The sequence below is a fragment of the Sus scrofa genome, chromosome 18, assembly GCF_054392235.1.
Source record: "Sus scrofa isolate SSC_HxYL_T2T_F1_AM1 chromosome 18, Sscrofa_HxYL_maternal_Yorkshire_Landrace_v2.0, whole genome shotgun sequence".
In the NCBI taxonomy this organism is placed as follows: Eukaryota; Metazoa; Chordata; class Mammalia; order Artiodactyla; family Suidae; genus Sus; species Sus scrofa.
In genome coordinates this window covers 34,668,832-34,688,914 of record NC_139400.1, presented here as the reverse complement: position 1 = coordinate 34,688,914, position 20,083 = coordinate 34,668,832, and the positions used below count along the sequence as shown (strand labels likewise).

The 20,083-nt window shown below is 36.9% G+C and overlaps 1 protein-coding gene across 22 annotated transcripts in view; it reads left to right on the top strand.

The window, feature by feature from the left end:
- CPED1 (cadherin like and PC-esterase domain containing 1) overlaps positions 1-20,083 on the top strand; it is a 281,918-nt gene that overhangs the window by 117,954 nt on the left and 143,881 nt on the right. For all 22 annotated transcript variants that reach the window (XR_014834409.1, XR_014834411.1, XR_014834410.1 and 19 more), the window contains 6 exons: positions 9,695-9,837; positions 10,790-10,862; positions 12,355-12,519; positions 13,752-13,856; positions 15,406-15,575; positions 19,980-20,050. Coding sequence is in view for 18 of the 22 variants with exons in the window: in XM_021078989.2 (XP_020934648.2) it covers positions 9,695-9,837; positions 10,790-10,862; positions 12,355-12,519; positions 13,752-13,856; positions 15,406-15,575; positions 19,980-20,050 (727 nt within the window). In the remaining 4 variants the exon portion in view is untranslated. The remainder of the gene's footprint in view (positions 1-9,694; positions 9,838-10,789; positions 10,863-12,354; positions 12,520-13,751; positions 13,857-15,405; positions 15,576-19,979; positions 20,051-20,083) is intronic.

Sequence of the window (20,083 nt, the reverse complement as noted above, 5' to 3'; positions counted from 1 at the left end):
TAATGTCATTTTTTCCCCTCTCCTTCTCAAATCCTTTTTTCCTTTTTTTCTTCTGTTTTTATGTATCTGATTCCCCACCACCACTACCACCCCAGTCACGCCCCTTTAAAATATAAAGGAGACTTCTTGCTAAGGTCCAGAATGCTCACCAGCCTTCTGCTCCTGCTGCCACCCTCAGATGTGCACCAGCTGTGTCCTCTGGGCCAGACGTGTCCAGAGCTGAGATCCTCAAGTGAGAAGTCTCGTGCCCCTGGGGAGCCATGAAGACTCACTAAGGAGTTCACAGGCCCGTGAGGAGTTTCAAGGGAACCGATGCCTGTAACTTCACCTTTCACATGTATACTTTCCTAAAATTTGATCTCATTGAGACAGCACCTCTGAAGCATGTACTTCTTTCTCCATCACCCCTCTGATCTTCAAAAGAAAGACCCAACTCTCATCCCTCCCTGATATGATGGTGATGCTTGCTCCATGGGGAAAAGAATCCTGCAACCCCTCCCCCTCAAAACAGACACGTTTAAATGTGGATTTCACTGGAGAAAGTGAAGGATGCTAATTATCAAGGAACAAATCCTCCACAACTCAGATGGTTTTCAGCTTTTAATAAAATTAAATATTTCCTGATGAATCACTATGTGGTTTTTTTCCCCATATATTTTGGCAGGAGCTCAAGGAATTAAGTCATGTTGCTATAACTAAACCCTTCCATCCAGATCTATGTACTTAAGCGAATACATTTTCCCCATGCTTACACTGAAAATAATATTCATACTAATGCTGAACCCTTCTCATTCTAATAATAAATACTATCGTCCCCAATGGATATATGAACTAGTTGAATAAAAAGAAATCATATCCATCTAAGGAGTACAATTTTAGTTTTTATCTTATAAATTTTTCTTTTTTTTTTTGCATTACATTTCCTAATGTGTAACCATTGTCCTTTCTAAAATGCAGTAAATGCATGATAGATTTTTCTGTTAAGAGTTTGACTTTTAAAATTTTTATTTATTTATTTATTTTTAATTTTTTAATTTTTGTCTTTTGTCTTTTTAGGGCCACACCTGCAGCATATGGAGGTTCCCAGGCTAAGGGTCGAATAGGAGCTATAGCCGCCAGCCTATGCCACAGATACAGTAATGCCAGATCCAAGCCACATCTATTACCTACACCACAGCTCACGGCAATGCTGGATCCTTAACCCACTGATCGAGGCCAGGGATCAAACCCGAGTCCTCATGGATCCTAGTCGTGTTCGTTAGCTAACGAGCCACAATGGGAACTCCCATTTTATAAATTATTTCTTAAAATTTCTAATATATTTCCATTGTTCTGACCAACTGTGTACAACACATGATTGTAATCATAGTTGTTTGGAAATTTCTTTTTAAATTTAGAACCATATGGTAACTGAATTTTTTTTTTTTTTTCTTTTTGCCTTTTCTAGGGCTGCTCCTGCGGCATATGGAGGTTCCCAGGCTAGGGGTCGAATTGGAGCTGTTGCTGGCCTATGCCAGAGCCACAGCAACTCAGAATCTGAGCCGCGTCTGCAACCTACACCACAGCTCACGGCAACGCCAGATCCTTAACCCACTGAGCAAGGCCAGAGATCGAACCTGCAGCCTCATAGTTCCTAGGCCGATTCGTTAACCACTGCATCATGATGGAAACTCCATGGTAACTGAATTTTTAAATTAAATTGATAAACGTTTTTCTTATTGAGAGTTAGTTATAAGGTGATCCCAAAATACTTTTGTGGGAGTTCCCTTGTGTTTCAGCAGGTTAAGAACCCTACTAGTATCCATGAGGATGCGGGTTTGATCCCTGGCCTTGCTTAATGGGTTAAGGTATACGGCGTTGCCGCAAGCTGCAGTGTAGGTCACAGATGCTGCTTGGGTCTCCAGTTGCTGTGGCTGTGGTGTAGGCCAGCTGCTGCAGCTCGGATTAAACCCCAGACCTAGGAACTTCAATATACCATGGTTGCAGCCCTAAAAAAAAGAAGAAAAAAAAAAACTTTTGCATATAAAATATATTGAGATAAAATTCTGAGGTATTCAGATTCCTTCAGATACATTTGAAGAGTTTGACAAGCTCTGGGGAGAGAGAATGGTTAGGTCAGAGTCAAACAGAGAAATCCCAGTTGATCTGTAAGAATAATAATATCGATCAAGAACAATAGACTTAAATTGCAACTGTATTAAAAAGAGGTAGATTTGAATGCATACTTATTCCCCTTTTAATTTGGAAAAGAACATAGACTCTTGGATTTCAAATATTTGATTGTGTTCTTAATTCTACCCATGGATAAAATCAAGTCTGAGTTCTAATATGATGGTTTAAGCATTGACAGTTACCTGAAAGGATCGTCTCCTAGACTTTTCATTACGTCATTAATGTGTCCTTTCTTCTGGATAATTTCTATCAGCATTTAGGGTTGCTGTGTGGTATTTCTCACCCTAAACAAATCAACAACAACTTCAAGATTAAAAGAGTGTCTGTGGAGGAGACAGCGACTAAGAGGAAGTAATAGAGATGAAGGCTGTTTCCACTATTTGCAGGAGCTGAGAAATGGAGCAAGGAAGGGGGATTTTTTTTTTTTTTTTGCAAAATTTATAATCATTAAAGACGTGCTCTTTTGGACTTTGGTGCTACAAAATTGACAAATGTTTATAAACACAGTTATTGGAGGGAGTAGGCTGTGAAAACTACAATATTACTTTAAAAATGTTTAAATTGTGGCAATACATATGTAACATAAAATTTACCATCTTAACTACTGTTAAGTGTACAGCTCAGTAGTTTTAAATATATTTACACTGTTGTGCAATCAATCTCCAAACTTTTTGCAAAACCGAGATTATATATTCATTAAACAACTTCGAATCCCCCCCTGCCCCCAGCCACTGTCAACCACTATTTTATTTTCTATTTCTAGAAATCTGACTACTCTAGATGCTTTATATAAGTGGAATCATACAGTGTCTTTTGTGACTGGATTAGTTCACTTTCATAATATCTTCAAAGATCATCCAAATTGTTGTATGTGTCAGAATGTTCTTCCTTTTTAAGGCTTAATAATATTCCATTTATGTATATAGTGCATTTTGTCTATTCATTCATCCATGGATGGATATTTGAGTTGCTTTCACCTTCTGGCTATTGTGAATAATGGCCCTATGAACATGGGTGTGCAAATATATCTCTGAGAACCTGTTTTCAATTCTTTTGTCTCTGTATCCAGAAGTTGAATTACCAGATCACATGGTAATTCCATTTTGATTTCTCAAGGAACCAACACAGTGTTTTGCATAGTGGCTGCACCATTTAACATTCCCACCAACAGTGCTCAAGGATTCTGATTTCTTCACATCCTTGACCACACTTAATATTTTATGGGTTTTATTTTTAACAATAGCCGTCGTAATGGATGTGAGGTAATATCTAGGGTGGTTATGATTTGCATTTCCCTAATGACCAGTACTTCTGAGCATCTTTTCATCTGCTTGGTGGTGATTTTATTTTCTTTTTTAATTTAATTTAATTAATTCATTCATTTATTTGCTTTTTAGGGCCGCACCTGCTGCATATGGAAGTTCCCAGGCTAGGGGTCTAATTGGAGCTGTAGCTGCCAGCCTGCTCCACAGCCACAGCAACGCAGAATCCAAGCCGCATTTGTGACCTACACCATAGCTCATGGCAATGCTGGATCCTTAACCCACTGAGCGAGGCCAGGGATCGAACCCTCAACCTCGTGGTTCCTAGTCAGATTTATCTCTGCTGTACCACGACAGGAACTCCCATGGTGGTGATTTTAAATACTAGTATTCTTCTTCATTCTGAGAAGATGAAAACTCTCTTACACAATAATATTGAGAAAAATTCTGGTAAATTTAGTAAGGTACAATGCTATTAAACACTACAGAAATTTCACAATATAGAAATATCAATATTCTTCTATAGTTTCCCACTTAGTCAAGAACATGGCTTAAAAAAAAAAACCCTAAGATTGATTAATCTTTCATCCTTTGTTTTAACTCTTATATTAAATTTTCTTATCTCCAATATCCTCTCAAACAGCTGTAAGCTTCTATTTTTCAAAGGTTTTATTACAAGTCCCCAGAAAAATGCACATCCTCCCTTTCACAAGATGGAAACAAGAGATAAACATGTCCTAAGGAGAAAATTTGTGTCATCCAGAAGCTCCTGTAATCAATTTCTCTTATCGAAGTCTTTTGTGGTTTTTGGAATGTTACACTTAGGTTTATTTATTCAACAGTATTTACTCAGTACCTACTGGGCATTAGATCCTGGCCACCCAAAGTCAGGATGGTACAGTCTCTGCCCTAAAGAATTCGTGAACTAGTGGTGCGAGCAAACAAGAAAGTGAGTTTAACACAGCACGACACGTGTTGCCACCGAGAGCAGTCTGCCTAAGATCTTCTGGGCTCATAAAGGAAATTCATCAGGCGAATCCCAGAATTTAGCCTGGGAGGGGCTGTGAGAGGTGGGGCTGGGGGAATGAGGTGGGTATAAGAGCACTTTAGAAATATTTTAAGATATCAAAAACATAACTGAAGTTTTCCTACAAATGTTTTGAAGTTCATCCTCAGTTCCTCTTGTCCTGGTATTTTCAGTTGGACAATTTTTACTCATCCATGTATATTTCAATAAGTTGATTGAATGGAGAGATGTGAAAATTGTAAATACCTTACTGAGTCATTGCTTGACTTTTTACACAGGTACAAAGAAACGGTGTTGCTTTAACTGCCTGATTTTACAGCCATGATCTTACAAGGTCATTTTCTATATAGTTTATTTTACGCTAAATTTTTATTTCATTTTTACACTGAAGGAGAAAAATTTACAGTTCATAAAATAGTTTCCTATCATGTTAAAAGTTTTAAGATCTTCTTTTATTCCTTTTTACCTCACTGCCAAGGCTCTGATTTCTTTGGGATCTTGTATTCTCATGTTTAGGGCATTCAGAAACATTGATTAAAAGTCTCGATCGAAAGAAGTCTCCCTGATGCTTGAGTTCATGGCTTGTTTCAACTTAGCAACAAAAGTGAAGGTGCTATTTCAGGTGCTTGAGTTAAGAAAGTTGATGAGTAAAAAACAATAATAAGTATTTACATGATTCTACTTTCATTTCTGGAATATGTAGTTTCCTTGCCACTGTCCTAATTAAGGAGACCACTCATCTAGAATCTTCTTTGACTTGAAGGACTTAATAAATTAAATAAATTAAATACATCAAAATGCATGTGATGATATAGAAGGAAGTGTATGTAGAGACAAAGATTAGTAACAGAACTAATACAGAAATGAAGGAAGTCTTTCCTTTTTGAATTGCGCTTTTTGCATGCCTTTTCTCTCTCCTCCCTTCAACCCATCACTTTATAAAGGCAGCTGTCTATCTTTACATCCCCTGATCTCATGATTGACAATTGAGGTTTGTCCTTCTCCTAGCAGGCTGAGTTGTAGGGAAATGGGAGGAAAGCCAGTTATTTAGGTCCTCTGTTTCCCTCTTGGCTTTCTTCTGGGAGATATACCAGGGACGGGGTCTAATCAACCATCTTTATTCTCTCTTTTTAACACATTTCTATTAAAAGGCTTATCATATATTTTAAAAATATTCTTTCTTGATTGGTGTCACAAATGTTTGAAAATCCCAGAGGCAGTTTTTTTGTTTTTTTTGTTTTTTTTTTTTTTTTACTGAAGTATAGTTGATTTACAGTATTGTGTTTCATGTGTACAGCAACGTGATTCAGTTATATTTATTTTTTTCAGATACTTTTCCATTATAGATGATAAGATATTGAGTATAGGTCCCTGTGTTATACAGTAAATCCTTGTTGCTTATGTGTTTTGTGTATAGTAGTTTGTATCTGTTAATCCCATATTCCCAATTTATCCACCCCACCCACTCTCATTCCCCTTTAGCAACCATTAGTTTGTTTTCTTTTTCTTTTTTTCTTTTTTTTTTTTTTTTTTAGGGCAGCACCTGCAGCACATGGAAGTTCCCAGCCTGGCAGTCAAATCGGAGCTGAGCTGCCCGCCTACACCACAGCCACAGCAACACCAAATCCAAGCCACTTCTGTGACCTACACCATAGTTTGTGACAATGCTGGATTCTCAACCCACTGAGCAAGGCTGGGTTTGAACTCACATCCTCACGGACACTATGTCAGATTCTTAACCCACTGAGCCGCAATGAGAACTCTCCATTAGTTTGTTTTCTGTCTGTGAGTCTGTTTCTATTTTGCATATAGATTCGTTTGTATTATTTTTAGATTCCTCATATAAGTGATATAGTATTTGTGTTTCTCTGCCTGACTTACTTCACCTAAGAAGGGGTGTGTGTGTGTATAATGGAATATTACTCAGCCATTCAAAGAATGAGATCTGGCCATTTGATGGGCCTGGAGAATACCAGAGGCAGTTTTGATGTTCCACATCGTGAGACTCTGGGTTCAGCAACCACTTTGATAGGTCCTTTAAGTGACTTTAGACTTGTTTTAATTAATACAAGAGGCCAGTGTGTATGGAGTACTGACGTGTGGTGAGTGGTAGCATACCTTACGTACAGCCTCTGAGTTAATCTTAGCAACACCTCTGTAGAGTAGGTACTCGTAGTAATTCCACAAAGTCTCACCATTTAATAGTAACAGGCATAGAACCAAAGTTGAACCTGGGACCTTTTGCCTCTAGAGCCTAAAGAATTACCGCTGTGTTCTGTACCTTGTCCCCAAAAGCCCAGCACACAGTGCTTTCTGCGTGGTGAAATTCTTATTAAAAGTTTAGTTGAAAGGGACTGAATTCATGTACTGGCAGCCTGTAGTCACTGCTCACTGTTACCGTCAGAAGTTAAGAAATAATCCTTTCCACAGTAGAAGAATAAATACAACCCGAAGACATTAATTTGCTGGAGGATATAGTCTGACAGTCAATCTTATAAAGCCTTATGTGCTAAATAAGCATTTTCACCTTTCTTAAGTTATTAACCTTGACCCCTGTGGTGTTCAGAAAACATTGACATGGAAAAAATGCAATAATATTATCAATAACCCTTTCTACATTATGTGCTGAACTGAATGAAATATGATAAGTTGTTTTTATTTGGAAAAACACGTTACTCTGTTTTGCCTCAAGGGTGTTAATATTTTTAGTGTTAGCCTTGATTTGTTTTCTTTTGATCATACAATTATTACATCCATTTTCCTTAGTTCTTAACAAGAGGAAAATGTCCCAGTTGCCGAATGCTAATTCTGTATTCAGAGGGTCTTAAAGTGTCCACCTCGTTGGGTTTCTGATTTTCAGCTGGGAAAAGTTTATGAAGTCCGTATTTGTTTCTCTTGGGGGGATTTTGCTTATGTATTTTAAAGATTCATTTACCATCTCCCTCAGGTGGTTTGTGCCAGTATCGGTCCTTTGTTATCATAGCAACAAAAGTTTTTCACTTTGCAGTCTTATGCAGCTCAGATAAACTTAGTCCGTTCTTCCAAAAATGTGAATAGAATACCTGCTGCATGTTTTTTCAAAAAATATTTTTTGTTCTTCATTTTTGAAAGAGTATGTTTATCCAGAGAAAGTCTGTGAATTAATGAGAATTGTTTTGTGCTTTTAAAATTTTTTGACTTCGCGTTGATATTAAGCATCTTGAAGAAGCAGTGTTGTTGTTTGATTGTTTCAATATTTAAGCAAATAAAAATAGCTCTTTGTTGAAATGCAAATCAAAACTACCATGAGATACTACCTCACACCAGTCAGAATGGCCATCATTAATAAATCCACAAATAACAAGTGCTAGAGGGGCTGTGGAGAAAAGGGAACCCTCCTGCACTGCTGGTGGGAATGTAAACTGGTACAGCCGCTATGGAGAACAGTTTGGAGATACCTTAGAAATCTATACATAGAACTTCCATATGACCCTGCAATCCCACTCTTGGGCATCTATCCGGACAAAACTCTACTTAAAAGAGGCACGTGCACCCGCATGTTCATTGCAGCACTATTCACAATAGCCAGGACATGGAAACAATCCAAATGTCCATCGACAGATTGGATTCGGAAGAAGTGGTATATATATATATATATATATATATATATATATATATATATATATATACACAATGGAATACTACTCAGCCATAAAAAAGGATGACATAATGCCATTTGCAGCAACATGGATGGAACTAGAGAATCTCATACTGAGTGAAGTGAGCCAGAAAGACAAAGGCAAATACCATATGATATCACTTATAACTGGAATCTAATATCCAGCACAAATGAACATCTCCTCAGAAAAGAAAATCATGGACTTGGAGAAGAGACTTGTGGTTGCCTGATGGAAGGGGGAGGGAGTGGAAGGGATCAGGAGCTTGGGCTTATCAGACACAACTTAGAATAGATTTACAAGGAGATCCTGCTGAATAGCATTGAGAACTATGTCTAGATACTCATGTTGCAACAGAAGAAAGGGTGGGGGAAAAACTGTAATTGTAATGTATACATGTAAGGATAACCTGACCCCCTTGCTGTACAGTGGGAAAAAAAAAATAGTCTTTGTGACACCAACTAGAGTGTTTCTATGAAGACATAAACCTAACATCATTTTCCCTTTTGTAATACTGCCTCATTCTCTCTAGCCTGAAATTAAAGTGTTAGGAAGACACTGAGGTTCTCTTAGAGTCTTCTCTGGTTGCTCCCACAGCAAAATACCAGAAGAGAAGCAATTTTGATATAGTTATTTTGTTCTGATACATGTAGGAAAGTGATAATAATAAAAAGCTTAGATTTGAACTTTATGCTTTGCAGTGGCTTTCAAGCACATTTTCTTCTAATTTGGTATCACAACTCTCTTGTTGGTAGGTATTAACCTGTTTTTAAAGAGAAGGACCCAAAAATTTGAAGAAGTGAGTAGCGAGTCCAAGTTCACCTAGATGGAAGATTCCCAAATTAAACTTGGCAGTTCTGAACACAAGCTCTGTGATAGTTCTACTCCACTTTCCGTGATTAGATGCCATGAAATAAGAAAAAAAAAAAAAAATAGAATAAGCACCTCTAAAGTAATTTAAATTACAAAATGTTTTGGCACCCCTTATTCAATCTAAAGGCTTAATATATTTTTTTTTTTGTTGTTGTTGTTGTTGCTATTTCTTGGGCCGCTCTCGCGGCATATGGAGGTTCCCCGGCTAGGGGTCTAATCGGAGCTGTAGCCACCGGCCTACGCCAAAGCCACAGCAACGCCAGATCCGAGCCGCGTCTGCAACCTACACCACAGCTCACGGCAACGCCGGATCGTTAACCCACTGAGCAAGGGCAGGGACCGAACCCGCAACCTCATGGTTCCTAGTCGGATTCGTTAACCACTGCGCCACGACGGGAACTCCAATATATTTTAAATGTATATAATTATATGCACATTATATATTATGTGGTAATATATATTCAATAAATAATATACCTTAAGTATATTAGGTAGTCTTTCAGAGTATGTATAAAATATGTATGTGTGTATATATAGCTCAGATTATCAAATTTTCCTTTTTAAAGAGGTTTTGTTTTGTTTTATTTTTAACGTGACCAGGAGTTATTACCTAAAGGGATCTTTTGTATTGTTCACTTTGGAAATAATAGAGAGACAACTTGAGGTTGTAGTTTCAACATACAAATCCTTTACTCTGTTCACAGCTGCAAACATTTTTTGAGACATTCCTGAGAGCCAGTTCACCTCTCCAGGCTTTTGATAAAATGAAGGAAGCAATTAGCAAACTGCTGCTAGCAGCTGAAGTGTTCAGTGAAACATCTACTCTGGGACCAAAGGCCTTCGATAGGTAAAAACAAAATAAAAAACCTACCTTCTAAAAATCATTAGTGGAAAATATTTTAGTTATCACAGATGGGTGCCACTTGGAAAATTTTATGTCAGTATAAAATGTGAATTTCTAAGCATGGGTTTTCTAATTTGTCAATCCTAAAATTTCAGAGCCCGTTGCAGGCCTACCAGTATTTAGGTAGCGGTGACAAGAAATAAACTTGAATTATTTTTAAAATTGTAGCCCCTTTCAAGCTCAGCTATTTTGACCATATATGCTTTCCATTGACTAGGTGTATATATACATATATATTTTTTTGTTTGTTTGTTTTTTTAATGGCCGCATGCATGGCATATGGAAGTTTCCAGGCTAGGGGTCGAATTGGAGCTGCAGCTGCTGGCCCACATCACAGCCACGGTAATGCCAGATTGGAGCTGCATCTTTGACCTACACCACAGCTCAGAGCAACACCGAATCCTTAACCCACTGAGTAGGGCCAAGGATCAAACCTGACTCCTCATGGATACTAGTCCAGTTTGTTCCCACTGAGCCACACCCAGAACTCCCTGACTAGGTATATATTGATTTATAGACTTTTATTAACAGAATTCAAAAGCTCTTATCACCATATCCGTTTACTTAAATATAATTTAATGTCTTTTTCTAGGGAAATGTTAAGTCTAGTATATCAAAAAAAGGCAGGTACCTTGATGTAAGTTTTATCATGCTATATATATGAATAAAAATGCTTAGCGTATAAGCGTGGGAGTGCTTTCTTTTCCATATTTCAGTTTCCACAGAGTCACTTCATTGTTTAGTTAAGATTATCAACTTCAGATTATTCAAGGCACTGCTCTTTTTAATTAGTGGAGACCTTGAGATTTAACCGTGATGATTATTAATAATATAATAGCAAATAATAAATACAGTGAATAGAATGTATTTTTATTACCTTTTGTTTGAATTTCAGATGCAGATTATGTTTTCAACTTTTAACCTTTGATATTGGTTATGGCAGTGTCAGGTCCCCTGTAGTGCTCCAGGTGAGTGTGCCTCTGTGCGTGTGTGTGTGTTGCTGTTGGTGTTGATTTTATTCATAGTAACCAATCAATAACTAGCAACTTGGATCAAACTTATTACAGACTTATATTTACTGTGGTTCAGAGAATTAACTAGTAAGTGGAACATCTATTATTTGAATTGCTGTACCCATTCCGCATCCCTTTTCTAAAACTACTTAATGAATTTTATTACATTTATAGATGCACAACGATCATCACAACCAAGTTGTTTTGTTTTGTTTTTCGTTTTGTTTTTTTTTTCTATTTTTTTTGCTTTTTTAGGGCCACACCCACAGCATATGGCAGTTCCCAGGCTAGGGGTCAAATAAGAGCTACAGCTGCCGGCCTAGCCACAGCCACAGCAATGCAGGATCCCAAGCTGCATCTGTGACCTACACCACACCTCACGGCAATGTCAGATCCCCCACCCACTGAGTGGAGCCAGGGATCGAACCCACATCCTCATGGGTACTAGTAGGATTTGTTTCCACTGCACCATGATGGGAACTCCCCAAACAGATTTTTTTTTCAATTGTTCAACTACTGTCTATGAAATAAATGTGGCATAAAGCTAAGTATGTGTTAATACAGAAAAGCAGACATTTAGGTAATAGAAAATAGCAGATTACCTAGCTTACTCACATGGGTTTATAAAAAAGGTATCTTTTCTATTTTTTACACATAGAGATTTAGTTTAAAATTGGCCTATATTTTAATTTTAAAAGCCTTTGGATTGTTGTAATCTTTGGGTTTTTTCCTAATATAAATGTTTGTAAATTTAAAGAATTTTTTCTACACCCTGATTCTTTCACTTCCTCTCAAATCAAATTAACTCAGATCATCTTCTCTAACATATTTTAATCTAAAATAGCTCTTAGTGGCAAAAGGATTTTAAAAGATTGATTGTGTTAGTCTATAGAAGGCTATTTGGGGACATAGGATGAGACGTGAAAAGGAACAAAATTAAATTTTGTGCGACAGGAATTCAACTTCATACTGCATTGACTGGTTTTCAGACTAACACGAGGAGAATGATTACATTACATGTGGCTCAGACATTTGATAGAATGGCTCAAAGATTTGTTCATAGCATTTAAAAATTTTATGAATCTAAATCTTTTAATGGTCATTTATTCATTATTTTACAGGTATATTTAATACTGATTATGATTTTTAAAATGTATTGCTCAGAAATATAGTATTTCCATAAACACAAATTCTTGAACAATAAAGTGTTTCAAGAAAAACTAGTATGATTTTATTACACAGTTAAAACAGTTATTGTCCTTATAAAGAACCGTAGTTTCAAAAGAACATTTTGAAACATTTTATAAAACTGTTGACCTCCAAAAAGACCACTAGGTGTCAGTTCTGATCTGTAATCCACCAGGAAGTGACTCATGTCTTAGAAGTGATTCCACTGTTAAAATAAGTCAAAGAAAAATATTTGCCATGCTTTTTAACTCTTTCACAGGTCCATGAGCATTTGAATTTTCAAGATGATAATATGGATTTTGAGGACCAAAACACAGAAGAATTCCTTTTAAAAGACACTTTCAATTTTCTACTGTCTAATGAATCTTCACTTTCCATATTTTCTGAGATATTTCAGGGACTTTATAGATCAGGTGTATTTAAGGTAAGTGCCTATTTTTGTAATGACAGCTATTTTTTAAATTCATTTTTTAAGCAGGTGCCATTTTCTTTATTGTGCAGCTAAGCAACTTGATAATTCATTTGAAATTATATCCGTTATATAAATCTTTTCATATTTTTCTGACCTAGGGACCAATATTATTTTTATGTCTAGCTAAGTATGTGAATGACTGATTATGATGAAATTATGGGTTGAAAATGAAGTAAAGCAGTTCCTAATTCCCAGGGAAATTTTGTGGGTATAATGAATAATACATATTACCTATTATAGAATACTTGAAAAAGAATGCCTGAACCTTTTGGAGGCAATTAGAATAGCAGTGACTGCTCTCGATTAGCATCAAGGGACTGGAGTTGTAATACTGATATTTTAAGCATTCACATCTGGTTAACGTCTTTGGTTAGATGCTGATGCTTAGGGAGTAGTGCTTCAAAGTAGGAGTAGTTAATTTTTATGACATATTAGTACAAGTTTCCTTGCTGTATCAAAAAAAATCTGTATGGATCGCTAGGTACAGTTTTCTATATGTCTTTCTGTTTTAAAACCATAATTAGAAGATTTGGAAAAGTAGAATGTGGAAAGTCTCACCAACAAACAGAATCTGGAGAGATGTTTTTGAGAGACACGGCCTTACAGACTGTTGTTTCCCTATGATTTTATTGATGGGTTCCTAGGGACTCCCTGTTTCCTTCCTTAGGGAGTGGGTTGTCATTAAAACTGTTAGAACCACTTGACCCGAAGGGAGTGGTCACATCTACATCTTCTGCTTTCAGGGATGTATTAGGAAAAAAAAAAGAAAAAAAAAAAAAAAGAATGTGAGGGAAATGGGGCTGTCCGTTTACTAGAATCCATGAAACTCCAAAATGGTGACGTCTCATATATTGGATCCACATGTAAATTTCCTGCTCTGATGTCTAGTACTTGAAGGCTAAAAAAGACTTTTGCTGTATTTGCAAACTGTCACGCTCATTCTGTCTTTCTGGGCCCAACTTCCCAAAAAAGCACTATTGAGTTCTTTTCGGTCCTTTTTGTTCAATATGAAGTTTTCTTATATCCTGACAGCATTGCAACGAGTTGAAGTTTGATTATTATTTAGAATTAAGTAGCTCAGCTGTTTGTAGAGTTCAGCATTTGATAGGGCATTGACTGGTGCTAAACATGGTTTGTCTTTATAGCAGTTACTTAAGAATTGTTTGTTCCCCCTCCTATTATAGAGTGAAGACTATCAAAAAGAACTAAACCAATGCCTGTCTTTAGAGGAGATTAACTCAATTATGACTTTCATAAAGGAACTTGGGAATTTGGGACAATTCCAGCTGGTAAAACAAAAGTGACCTTTGATTCCTCTTGATTACTGAGATTATAGTAGATCAGCCATAAGCTACTTGATTTTGACTTGAAACTAGGTGAAGATATTTCTTTAAGAAAGAGAAATCTTTGTGAGCGTCCTCTCTTCAGAGATAAAATATTAAGACGAGTAGAATGCATATTTTTTAAGAGTTTGAAGATAATGCATGACTTACTAAAGGAAGGAGAATATGGGATTAGTATAGCTGGAAGGATTTGTTAGTTCGTAAGGGGAACATGTTAACATTTTTCTAAAGAATTTTCACTTTTAGCTCTGGGACATTTACGTGTAACCAAAATTTCCTTCTGCTTATCATGCCATTTTTTTTTGTCCGTAAATATTACTTTGAAGGTAAATATTATTCAATAAAACAATAACATTTTAGGAAACTACCTAAATCCTAATTCACTGTAACTCTATAGGAAATTCCAAAGAAAGAAAATGTAAATAATTATAATAACTTTTAGTGGTTTCAACCCCAAAACACAAATGGCATTTATTTATTTGCTATGTATCTTCATTTGCAAAATCTTGCATTCTCTTAAGTAATTGGTCAACACTGAAGGATAATTTATTGCATATATACGTGCATGCTCAGTACTTGCTTTGTTTCTAATTCTTTCCTTATATGGGTAAATTATATTCTACCTAAGATTTGTTTGTACAAAGCATCTCTCTAAAAAAGCATTTTCAAAAGACTATCTATACTTTATTATTAATCTGTTTGGATCAAATATTTATTTTTTACTTAAAAAACCTATGTAATCATATACAACTTGTATGAGTTATAACAAACTTACTAAGTGAATTTTGACACTTGCTTTTATAGTTTAGCTCCGTATTTTAGAGGGTTCAGAGTAAGCTTATTACAGAAAAATAGCTTAATTGATGGATTATTATAATTAATTTAAACATTGTAAGTATTACATTCATGACAGTTTGTCTCAAAACCCTACAAAGATTATCACAGACACCTGGCTTCATCCTTCAGGAATTCATAATTTAAGATTTTGTGAAAGTGGAAAATATCTCTTGGCACAATGTGAGGAAGAATATAATTATTTTATAGGAGAAAAGGCAAACACTAATTTTCTGACTCTCAGAGCAGAAGGAAGATAAACAGATTTTTTTTTTTTTTGGTAGGATTAATATCACTCACCCTGATATCTGCAAGGCCCTTGGAACCAAAAGGATTTCTCCTCATTTTTCCCTACCTGACCCTTCTGTTTTTCAGGTGTTTTGGGGTTATCTATAGAAAGGAGGTACCCATTTCCATTCAGTAACAAGGGAAATAAAATTCACTCTATTTGGAAATATAAATATCCACAAAATTAGTTTCTTATAAAAAGTGGAATTTACCTTGACAGCAATACAGAAAATCAAATTATGGTATGATAATGGATTTTAAAAAAAATAGCTTATTTTTTAAATGTCTGATTAACTACAAAGCCTCTCCTGGTATGCTACATTTATTTTCAATAAAATGCTCTGATAGTATGCTTTTGAATATTCCTTCTCAGCTCTTCCCATCTGCTACTCCTGGATTTCAATCTTTGATGCGTGAATTTTATGATATGGCAAATCCTATGCGAAAGCCTGGTTCTACCGTGGCCCAATACCGGTCTCTTTTAAATGTATTTGAACAATTTCAGCTCCTGAAGAAAAAGGCACCACTATACCCGCTGGAATGGTAAGAGTGCCACAAATCTGAATTGTGCAACCCCCAAAAATCTCTAAAGATTGATTTCAAAAGGCATTGCCTACATTAAGGAAAGCAACAAAAAGAAGTGTGTCCAAAAATTCATGCTCGGAAAAATAAGCTTCTTTAAAACATTGAAACCATAATGATTCTAGTGGTCTTCAAGCACTGTAACAAAAATATATCCTACAGTTTTTCAAACCAGCAGGACTTGACTCCACTAAAAAGTTATGTTTAAAATTAAAAGTTTCAAGCTACTTTCCGTCTGTGATCTATATCCTTGAATTACAAGAGCATCAGACAGAAAGAATTAGGTGAGATTTATTCTAAAACCATCAGTCAGAGTGGAGCCCAAGAGTTTTCATTCATTGAGGGTTTTTGAGGCATGACTTTATTCTGGGCAAAACCTATCAAATGTATAAATCTGTCTGTCTCTACCACAAGATGAGAACTTTTTTCTTTTAGAAATGGGATCTTGGGAGTTCTCAGCGTGGCTCAGCGGTAACGAACCTGACCAGTATCCCTGAGGATGTGGGTTCGATCCCTGGCCTTGCTCAGTGGGTTACCCATCTGGCATTGCCATGTGCTGTGGTCTAGGTTGAGGATGTGGCTCGGATCCCATGTTGCTGTGGCTGTGGTGTAGGCTGGCAGATACAGCTCACATTCAATCCCTAGCCTGGAACTTCCATATGCCTCAGGTGCAGCCCTAAAAAGACAAAAAAAAAAAAAAAAAAAAAGATAAAAGAAAAGAAAATAGAATCTCGGAGAGAAGCATTCGGCCAGGAGAAAAGGTTCTTGGGCTTCCATGCCCACTTGCATTCTAATGAGAGGTGCTAATAAGGGAGCAAGGGGGGCAATGGGCCAGGTCAACATATAATAGCCCCAGTACGTGGGGAACAGGGCAGTGTCCATGCTGCCAGCTAAGCCTGCTTCCCTTTTACGTGATGGAATTCAGCGAACATTTGGCTTTTCTCTTGCCAGGAAAGCAGAAGTAACCCTAACCTCCTAGGCACAGGGAAGACTAGATGGCCGTGCCATGATCAGTAATGACTCTAAAGTCACCTTCATAATGGCCTCAGTTCTGATGATATGCACTTCATTTCCTTTTGCTTCAGGAGCGAGTGGGAGTTCTTTTTAATAGCCCAGAAATACAAATAATCATGTATTTGAAGAATCTGTAGGAAGTCTCCCAGGACTAGAACTCACTTGAATTGCCACAACTTTATGCAGTTGACCTGAGTCCCTCAGTTCTCAGAAGTAATAGGATTGATGGAAGGTTTCATCTGTTTGCTTGAAAGTTAGGTTTTAAATAATATTTCAATAATGCCCCTCTGTTTTTTGCATGCACTCTTGTATAACAAGACTGTCTTGTTTGTCATTATCGATGAGGGAAGAGCAGGCTTGATCTACCAAGGAGTCTCTTTAAGTATTGTTTTTATCATTGAGGAAGTTCTCGAGATATGCACGCTTTGGGAAGTGTATTCCCCATGTGTCTCTCAAGGTCCATATTTAAGGTTAAGCAATTAGCTTAAGTTCAGAATACTGAATTTAACCCTAACTCTAACCCTAACTGACTCCTTCCAACAATGAAATTTACTAAAGATCAATGTTAAATATAGTTACAAAAAATCAGGGCTTTTTTGAAGCAGACAGACTTGTATCCAAAAATTCCAACTTTAGACTTTATTAATTAAGCAGGTAAGGTTTTCCTCTGGACTTAGTCTCCATTCCTGTAAGGTACGGATTATACTACCTACCAAGTATTGTTTCGGGATTACCATCAGATAATTTCCATGTGCTGCATGGTGTGTGGTGTGTTGCAGCAAAGATAGGTAGTCAATATTAATATACTTTCCGTTTCCTGTTTCTGTACCATCCAAAGGTCACTTTAGCATCCGCACTGGGGGAAATAGTTTTCTTTCATTTATAGGAAAAGCAAGATCAGTTTGAAAGGTTAATCTAAATTAATCCTGAAATAAGTAAACTTTATATCTTTATCCAGAAGCAATTAGATAAATTGTTTCTAGAACTTTTTAAGAACGATTGCTGAATTCTAATTATCTTCAGGTTTACCAGTGAGTGTGTTTATATTTAATTAGCATTCTTGCTGTGTTACAAGGAAGATGTGTATTCTACATATTTTCAAAATGAGGAAACTTCAGTGCTGAGAAGATGGATCATTTGCTCAAGTCATGCATCTGATAGAAATAGACTTGGAACTAAGACCCTGGCCTCTTGTTGCTGGTCTGGTGCTTTATACCAGTGCCTTGTGCAGACAGGAAGGCCAAGAGTAGCCATTCATTATTGACCTTATTTTCACGATGGTCAACTCGTTTTTCATACCGAAAAAGCCAATTTTACATATCTATATACTATGTGTGAGGGCTAATGATTTCCTCCTCCCTTTTAAATAAAGATTATCTGCTTATAAAAACAAAGTGAAGAGAAACAAAGTCAAAAAAAGCAACAATTAGAAAAGGTGACAGACATTTCTATCTGTGCCTGCGGCTCAGAATGCAGAGCCTCACCAGAATTAAATTCAAATTTGAACAGAATGAAAATACTGAAATCAGTTGTGTGTATTCTCTGCTTTCACTTAACTGGAGACAAAGTAGCAAGTGTAATTTGCTCTAATCACATGCTTTCCATGAAAATCTAAATTTTCAAAACAAGTAAGTTGTTCACAAAATTACACAAGAAATCATTTTAGGATGCCTTAACATAGAAAACAAGTCATTCCACCACATTTTTTTCTTTTTTTCTTTTTAAGGGCCGCACCTGCAGCATATGGAAGTTCCTAGGCTAGGGGTTGGATGGGAGCTGCAGCTGGAGCCTATGCCACAGCCACAGCAGCACTGAATGCCAGCTGTGTCCGCGACATACACAGCAGCTTGAGGCAATGCTGGATCCTTAGCCAGCTGAGCAAGGCCAGGGCTCGAACACCCATTCTAATGGATACTATTCTGGTTCGTTTCTGCTGAGCTACAACGGGAACTCCTCCTTCCACTACATTTCTCAAATTCAGTTGGAGTGCCTTTCAGGATTGTATTTTTTATTAGCTTAACTTAGAGTGTTAGCGTCACATGAATTCAGAGGGTTTTTTGTTTTTGGTTTTTTCCAATACCTTGGCCTGGCACCCAAGTGTCAAGTAAACATATCTCATCTCATGTTTGCTTTATCTGTTTTTTCATTCCGTGGGAGGCAGAAAACAGTTTAAAGTCAGTCCAGTCCTAGACCTTATTATTTTTCACCCCTGATTACTTCATTGTATATATACCAAGGGGAAGAAAAGGCTTTCATAATAACACTGTAATAAAATAATCACATCTTCCAACATTAGCAATATTTTAAATTCCTTGACTCTTCTTGTTTTCCTTTTTTCTGCCACATCCATGGCATAGGGGGCGTTCCCGGGCCAGGGACTGATTCCAAGCCACAGCTGAGACCTACACCACAGCTGTGGCAACATCGGATCCTTAACCCACTGCGCCACAGTGTGTACGCCCTCCTCAATTCTTCTTAGTTTCCTATCTGATGTTTATATTTTGAGGGAATTGAAAATGCCTTATTCGTCTCTATTACAGTGCCCAATATAACAGCCAGGACAATAAATGTAAATTGTAATTTGACCCAGAGCATTTGATTGAATTCTCATAGCATTGCTGTGAAAAGGCCAGTGCTGTTATCTTCATTTCGCTGGAGTAAAAGTGGAGACTCACAACACAGCACAGCTAACTCAGGTCGCATCCTGCCCACTATTCTCTGCATCAGGACCAACAATTTTTCTGTCTGCCACTTAGATTATTTTGGTCTCAAATTTGAGGGTTTAAAGGACAATCTTGCTGAGCATTTAGTTATACAACAGAAAAATGAGACAAACACACCAAGATATAACTACCCCTTAACATTCCTTCCTGTTAATCAGAGTTTAAGGATAGAAGCCTTGGCAAGACATAGGTCGTTTTCTGCATGGCACACTTACATTTCTTAGATTATGTGTATATTCTTCTCCGTCTGTGCCTCAGAGTTTCCAAGGCTTCTTGCTTCAAGACTTTGTAATTTTAGCCAAACAGATTCCAATGAGAATGTGAGTTCCTGTATCACTTGTGTTGGACCTAGGCTATCAGAGGTTGTTCACTTTTGGACCAAAGAGTGACTTTTTGCCCTGGTTTTCTTCAAATGTGCTTCTGCTGATTAGAGATGATGAGATTTCCATCCACCTCACTTGAAGCAAGATTGCTAGTTTTGAGGAATGAAATCCAGAAAGTTTTTCTTTGTGCTCATCAAAATAACTGTGCTCACACAGGAAAAAAAAAAAAAAAGGCATGTTAGATGTAATTTTCATGAATTTTGTGTAGTTCATTGATCCAGAGTTGTTTGACATTGCACTTGCAGGAATTCTTTCGCAGAGGATGAGAGCATTAAAAAACCACAAGGATCACTTGATGGAATTGAAATTAAAAAAGGTAAAGGATGTGGTTCCACTTATTTCCACGTAA